Source organism: Ictalurus furcatus, chromosome 18 (genome assembly GCF_023375685.1).
Source record: "Ictalurus furcatus strain D&B chromosome 18, Billie_1.0, whole genome shotgun sequence".
In the NCBI taxonomy this organism is placed as follows: domain Eukaryota; kingdom Metazoa; phylum Chordata; class Actinopteri; order Siluriformes; family Ictaluridae; genus Ictalurus; species Ictalurus furcatus.
The window spans coordinates 5,106,807-5,115,000 of NC_071272.1; the positions used below are offsets into that span (position 1 = coordinate 5,106,807).

General features: G+C 40.5%; 1 protein-coding gene across 7 annotated transcripts in view; it reads left to right on the forward strand.

The window, feature by feature from the left end:
* The first annotated feature begins 794 nt into the window (after window positions 1-794).
* Window positions 795-8,194, forward strand: part of cast (calpastatin) — a 55,378-nt gene continuing 47,978 nt past the window's right edge. For 4 of the 7 annotated variants that reach the window (XM_053648014.1, XM_053648026.1, XM_053648031.1 and 1 more), the window contains exon 1: window positions 812-916. In XM_053648014.1, coding sequence (XP_053503989.1) covers window positions 869-916 — 48 coding nt within the window. In that variant the 5' untranslated portion in view covers window positions 812-868. Of the gene's footprint in view, window positions 917-2,927; window positions 3,326-8,194 lie in introns of those variants that run through there. The other 3 variants (XM_053648036.1, XM_053648016.1, XM_053648028.1) reach the window with 3 other exon arrangements.

Consider the following 8,194-nt stretch of genomic DNA (forward strand, 5'->3'; position numbering starts at 1 on the left):
AGGAAACCTGGTGCCATTGGGAGCTGATAATCACAGGATGTGATTCTAAAATCACATTCGTTGGGGTGTACTTCCTGTGTTAGAGCTAGTTCGCTGCTGAATCACAGGATTGCAAGATTCAGTTGTGATAACATTGCACGCTGTGAATGCAGTTACTGTAAACTGGTGCAACACTTCATAAGAGTATCTGTTTTACTTCCTTCACTCAATTCCTGAGCTCACACCCTTTCTAATTTGTCTTATGGCTGTAAATATTGAGCAATCCTCCAATCCTTTCATCATTACCGAGAGGTTCTGTGAAAGTGAACAGAAAAGACAAACTTTTAATGAGATTAAATGAATGTTAGGCTTTGTAGTGAGAAGAGAGACACACCCACTGAGTCATTGCCAGCTTTATGTTAGTATGGAGTCAGGCCAAGAGTGGGAGTGTGGGCCACATAGATAAGAAGTCGGTGGAAGAAGCATATGGTTTTACGTTTGTTCAATTGTATTTTTAATAAAACATTCACTATCCCATTGTTCTAACTGGCCTGAAAAGAGCCTCATAACCACCTGTAACAAAAATTCCACTGCAAATCACGATCCTACTAATGCATTTATTATATATGACACACCATATATGAATATGTACAGTATGCACATGCAGTTGCAGAGGAAATATGCACATGCACAGAGTGTGCCCTGTTTGCTCATTCCTTCACTCATTTAAAAAAAAAAAAATCAGGTTTGCCTCAGGCACTGACTTGGTTCAATAACACACATACTTTAAGCAGGAGGAGCAAGCAAGCAAGCAAGCAAGCATGCCACGAAGCCCCCTCCAGGAAGTGCAGATTCAAGCGAGGGAGCTCTGAAAGACTACTACGCAGACATGCCAGGCCGAAAGAAGTCTCACGGACAAAAGAAAAAGTCCAGCAAGGTATGAAATTGAATTGCGCACACTTGGATCTCCAGGTACGTTCAGTAGACTGTTTTAACTCATCATACGTCAGCTTTCCCTACATCTAATCACAGCCTACATGCAGAAACATCCACAGAGCTGACTGAATGTCTTGTGTTTTGATTAATAGCTGTTAATTCAACATGATTAGAGTTAATTAATTCTTCACTATACTCGTCAATCCTGTCTGTGTTCATTCAGTATGGTTAGGGTTTGTTCAACACTTGAAGGTGTTTGTGAGTGTTAAATCGACACTGTATGAGTTAATTCAGCACAGAAGTATGAGGACTGGGTGAAGTTAAAATATACTAAGAGTACTGTAAGAAATATGTCATTACTATTATTATCCATTATCCATTATAAGGTATTGATTAATTTTCTATGACTGCAGCTCGGACAATAGTGTTGGTTGCAATACAAATCACAGGTGTATAAGGCTTAGTGGTTAGCATGTTTGCCTCGTACCTCTGGGGTTGGGGTTTTGAATCCTGCCTCCGCCCTGTGTGCGTGGAGTTTGCATGTTCTCCACATGCTTCAGGGGTTTCCTCCAGTTACTCCGGTTTCCTCCCCCAGTCCTAAGACATGCGTTGTAGGCTGATTGGCATTCCCAAATTGTCTGTAGTGTGTGAATGTGTGCGTGATTGTACCCTGTGATCAGTTGACATCCTGTCCAGGGTGTCCCATTCCTTGTACCCTGAGTTCCCTGTGATAGGCTCCAGGCTTCCTGTGACCCTGCGCTGGATAAGTGGTATGAAAAATGAATGGATGGATGGATGGATGGATGTGTTGATGCCAGGGTGCTGATATCGCATCACATGACCTAAGAACTTGAGCCAGCCCACTTTTCCACTGAAATTGAAAAAGTTAGCTCAACAATTAATTACAACATGAATAATGTATGAGTATAAAGTAGGGAATTTGCTGTGCATGAGGCTGGGCAATATGGCAATATAATAATAAAGTATTGTGCTTAATTATGTCACAATACACTTCTGAGATATAGCTATATCTTTTTTCTAACTTTTTTCTGAATAGCAATTGAAGACTCTGATTAGACACGGCTGATTTGGTGTTAACTTTTTGTACTGGAATTTTATTATTTTTTTATTTATTTGATTATTAGAATTTAGAAGAAAGCCACATATTATTTGTCACATATATATTACAGTACAGCAAAATTATTTTGTTTTCATGGCTCAGTTTCTTAGCACAGGTACAGCCAACAGTGGTGGTGCTGGGGCATTACTTATCATTTACCCAGCATCTGAACTACTGAGATACCATCCATCCATCCATCCATCTTCTATACCGCTTAATCCTTTTCAGGGTCACGGGGAATCCTGGAGTCTATCCCAGGGAGCATAGGGGACAAGGCGGTACACCCTGGACAGGGTGCCAGTCCATCGCAGGGCACACTCACATACACATTTACACACCCATTCATACACTACAGACACTTTAGACACGCCAATCAGCCTACCATGCATGTCTTTGGACTGGGGAGGAAACCGGAGTACCCGGAGGAAACCCCCGCAGCACGGGGAGAACATGCAAACTCCGCACACACAGGGCCACGGTGGGAATCGAACCCCCGACCCTGGAGGTGTGGGGCTAACCACTAAGCCACCGTGCGCCCTACTGAGATACCACTGGGCTGAATTTAAAAAAGGTTATTCGCCACCTAATAAAGGTTTTTTTTTTTTTAGTTTAAAGTAATGTATTTTTGCAGACATTATACATAAAATGTTTATCTTTTTAAAAAATAATGTGTACTGTAAAAATGCCTCCAGTTATCAAGATGTGGTTTTTCTTTTTGTCCTATCTCCCACCCGTAGTACCACACAGATTAGATTTAGTCTAGGCTAATTTTGCAACATTTCTTCAAAATATGCCAGATATTTGGGGTTAGTTTCTTATCATGTGCATAGATTTTGCACATTTTTGGTCTGCCAATAGAAGATAAGACCACATATGCAGTTTTGTATTGTACAGGTATTGTAAGGGCGATGTGTTGTAATGTATGCAGTTGAGCTGTTAAGATTTCCTCAGAAAGGTGGGTTAGGTCTGTAAACTCACACTCCCACAGTGCAGCCAGATTCTTGCGCAACCCGACACACAGAAAGGAATAAGGCATGTAAATCATAACTACAGGGTAGAAGCAGACAACAGTGTCAGTTTGACCGGAGGGATAGTGTAGTTGAAGAGTCAATAAAACAAGCATTAGGGAGTGGCACAAGTGGAATGTGGCGGATGAACACAAGTCTACTTCTGATGTAATCTGGAAATTTAAGAGCGTGTCTGCTTTTACTTCTCCTTCTCCATCTCCGGTGTGGGTGTGTGTGTGTGTCGGTCGGCTTCATGGCGTATGCTGCTTACTGGTATCGGACTGTAAGTACTTTCCTGCCTGACTCTTGAGTTTCGGAGCTTTAAACTCTGAGAAAAGCCTCAGAGGAAAACAAAAGTCTCGTTAAACGGGCCGTGTAGCTTCTTGGCATGCAGCGTTCAAAATGATGACATCGTAAACATAAAAACATCGCATAGTCTATGGACTTTGGAAACTTTTGGGAACTGCATGCTCATTCTTAGGCGATATCTGTTCTCTCTAATTCATGCATTCAGAGTGACGCTTTATTTTTTTATAGAGTGCACTTTACATATGACGTAACATGTATATTTGTCATTACTGCAAATATGTTACATTTCCTGTGTATCATGCATACTGGAAGTGAGGAATAAAATGGATCATTTATTATTTCCAATCTGGCAACCCATCTGAACTCCACTGAAACATTTTTTTAAAGATAGCCTAGCACTACTTTGGACTACTATCTAACCAAGCACGTGCTTAACCCCCTTTTTTTTTAGGCTACTTAATGTGCAATGTTTTTTGTTTGTTTGTTTTGTTTGTTTCAACATGAAACTTAATGTGCATGGCTCATATTTTTTTCAACTGAAAAAGGACAAATTGACTTTTTGGTGCGTGTGCTATACCCTCCTTCATCCCTCCATTTTCTGTACCACTTATCCTACACTTGGGTGCCAACACCCTCCTTCATAATTTCATATATTTATGCACAGATTCCATCCATCCATTTTCTATACCGCTTATCCTACAGGGTCACGGGGAACCTGGAGCCTATCCCAGGGAGCATCGGGCACAAGGCAGGGTACAACCCTGGACGGAGTGCCAATCCATCGCAGGGCACAACCACATACACATTCACATTTACATTCACACACAAACATTTTACATGCCAATCAGCCTATCGTGCATGTCTTTGGACTGGGAGAGGAAACCGGAGTACCTGGAGGAAACCCCCGCAGCATGGGGAGAACATGCAAACTCCGCGCACACAGGGCTGTGGCAGGAATCAAACCCACAACCCTGAAGGTGTGAGTGTGAGGCGAACGTGCTAACCTCTAAGCACCTTATGCACAGATTATTTTGGTAAAATTTATCCCCAGATAGGACATATAAAAGAGGAAATTAAAGAGCTGAAACATCTTTTCACACAAAGTAAGGTGAATTCACTCTTTATTACATGTGCTTATACCTGACTACACACACACTGAGGAAAAAAGGTACTAAACAGTACATTTCATTGTTACTGGGGTGGTACCTTTTACCTAGCTGCATGTAATGTACCTTTAGAGTAAGCTTTACTCTAAAAACAGTTCAAATTACAGTCCAGCCCATTTGCAGGTAAAAGATACATACAGTCCCCTCCAAAACTACTGGAACAGCAAGGCCAATTCTACTGTTTTTACTCACTATGTTTGGTTTTGAGATCAGAAGATGAATGTGTTAGCCACCATAACTTAGAACATGGCACTTTTTGTTTGAAAACCAAATGTCTTCAATGTATAGCGAAACAACAGAATTGACCTTGGTGTTCCAGTACATTCGGAGGGGACAAAAGAGGATCCTTAGGCATCAGAAGTGGTTTTGTGTCTTTACTTTTCCCCAAAACCATAGAAGTATTGTAGTATTTACAGCCAAAGCTGCTCAATATGATCCGTAAACAGTACAACACAACGCAAGCGTTAAAGATGGATATTGCAGAATACCCAGAAGTAACAATTACTTGCACTTAAATCTGGGTTTGTAGGGTTATGAAAACCGTTTTAGTTTTAGTTATAACCCATTTGTTGTGAGAACCGAGTTATATGAGCTTGGGTTATCTGCAACAGATAGAGAGGAATTTAATAGTGTACACACAAGACTATAATAAATCAAGTTGTGTATAATATCTACTGACCTCAGAGCTCGTCAGTGAGGGTTTATGATGAGGAAGTGGTTAACGAATGGAATAATATAAACAGGGTTTGAACATTTAAGGAAGATCACATTGGCATTTTAAAGCTTAGGCATGTGAAGCTTACTTTAGCATTATTTATTTGCAAATGCCTTCAAGTCAAGTCTAATAATAGGTCTAATAATGCAGTTTAAAAAAAAAAAAAAAAAACTTAAGATGATGTTCTCATGCTTGCCAACTCAATTTATATGACAACATTTTTAGTATATCTAACAAAATCCAATGCTAGGTCTTTTAAATGCTTATGAATTTCTGAGGGAATCTAATTCTTGCATTATTGTATTAAACCTGAACACAGGTCTATTGCATAAGAAAGATAAGAAGGGTCCCCCCCCCCCCCCATTAGTATGGCATTTAACGAAATCCACTCGTCACCCTCGGTCGCTTAAATGTGAGTTTTTGATGAAAAACAGGTTGCTGGAATTGTAAAAATTCTCTTTCTTGCTCTTCCTAGTCCTCTTCTTTTGCGTGTCATTCTCTTCACTTTTCTCTCTGTCTCTAGCACACATCGCACGTTTCATCAGCAGGTGGAGATCAGGCTGGCCGTTTTAGTAATACATCACGGTTTGAGGTACAGTCAGATTAATCTGTTTAACGGCGTTATATATCACCACGCAGTAACCAGTCTTTAATCTTGCTGATTGTTCATGAAAGATAGCTAAAGATAAGTACTTGTTTAGAACTGTGAGTTTTAGAGAGGGAACTCACACACACATACAGTACATGGCATCTGAATTTGGGTTTGTTGAAGTCAATTAGAAAAATAATCAGATCAGAGGTTTTAAGAGTCAATACTTGGACCGGTATTTTTCTTCGAGTTTTGTCTCCATCTAGTGTAGAATATCTGATAGATATCTGACAGAGCTGTGATTGGTTGAAGGTTTGATATTTCAACCATCAACATTAATGCAACCATTATAAGTGATAAAAAGACAGTGAGAACCATTAGAGAAAGTTTGACAATCACGCTCAACAATAGGCTTATACAAGAGTACTTATATATGTAACTTACAATAGGCTTATGCAAGAGTACTTATGTATGTTACAATACTCACAAGTCATTAACATTAATTCCCACAGATTTAGTCATTGACATCATGGCCAAACCCTGAAAACTGGCCTGATTTATGAAAGTCATAGGGAAAAACAAGCCTGTGAGAACCTGTCTTCTGGCAAGCCAAAATAAAACTACAGTGATTCATAGCTATGACTTAAAGAAACAGTATGAGTATATTTTTAAGGATTTGGAAGAACTCTGGTAGAACTTTGTTACTGCATGGAGGAAACTTACCGAAGAAAAAATAAAACATTTTGGTGCATGCTGTTACAGGAAAATAATCTACGACAGGATGGTGTGAGGCAGCCCGACATGAACTGATTCCGAAATCAAATCAGTTCATTGACTGGTTACAACGGTAATTCCATATAAATCAAACATTCAACCACTCGTTTTTGAGATATCTCCCTAACGAGAAGATGTAGAGGCAACCTGAAACCCTAATAATAAGTTGTCATGCTTGACACCTCAAATTGTATAACAACATATTTAGTATATCTAACAAAATCCAATGCTAGGTCTTTTAAATGCATATCGCAATGCCTCACCACCTAGTGGCACACGTATAAAATGAGAAAGTAAACATTAAGTACAAACTGTACTGTAGGCAGCCCAAACCAGAAATGCCTCTTGGGATTACACAGTATCTCATATACAAATTATATTTGTAAATGCAATGTTTATTTAAATCAGAATTGAAAAGTATTGTCAGACTATTATTTAAAACTATTCTGATGAAGTCATGCCTTTGAGCTACTATATTTTCTCCTGACTTTAATTTTTTTCCCCCCCGGCTATCATGTGGGACAAGCTAGAAAAACCCCTGACTGACTTTCACTGACCCTCATTGTTGAAATGAATTGCACAGGATATCCGTACTGTATGTGTCGGTAATTCTGTGTTGTTTCAAGTTGTGCATTTGTTCCTGAAGCATTACTTTAATGACAGTATTCTTCTTGACTGTTCTGCCATGTACGTAATTAAACACAATGTGGTGGGGTGATGTGGCCCGGCTGGTCGTGTAACTTCCATCCGTCCATCCATCCATCCATCCATTTTCCATACCCGTTATCCTACACAGGGTCGTGGGGGAGCCTGGAGACTATCCCGGGGAACTCGGGGCACAAGGCGGGGGACATCCTGGACGGGGTACCAACCCATCACAGGGCACAATCACACACACGTTCACACACTACGGACAATTTGGAAATGCCAATCAGCCTACAGCGCATGTCTTTGGACTGGGGGAGGAAACCGGAGTACCCAGAGGAAACCCCTGAAGCACGGGGAGAACATGTAAACTCCGTGTACACAGGATGGAGGCAGGATTCGAACCCTTATGTCACTTATGGTAAAGCAGCGCATTGTACTCTCTCTCTCTCTTAAACAAACGGTTCAGTGTACACTATAGTTGCACTATAGTTGAGGCCACACCCACTTCAGGTTACACATATAGGTACTAAAAAGATACAGATTGTGTCACATTCTTAGTATGATGGCTCAGGAAATAAAACGGGCATCTTTTCAGGGCCTATCCAATCTCTGCTGCAACTCTCATCAGCTACACTCTTTCTAACCTTTCTAACCCTTTCGGTGTAATATTAAAGATGTGCATTAGTGTGTGTGTGTGTGTGTGTGTGTGTGTGTGTGTGTGTGCGTGTGTGTTTCCTTGTGTACACTTATGGTACTGCCGTGTCCCGTGACTGTACTCATGTCCTGTGTGCGACTATAAATACCCCGTACATGCAGTAGCTCCCCTTTCAGTGACACTCATATACACACAGGACACAAGACTGGTGAAGGTCTGGTCACGACATTACCACACATGCATTGGTGTATATACACTTACACAACTATTGACAGCCACGTTGTAAATATGCCCAT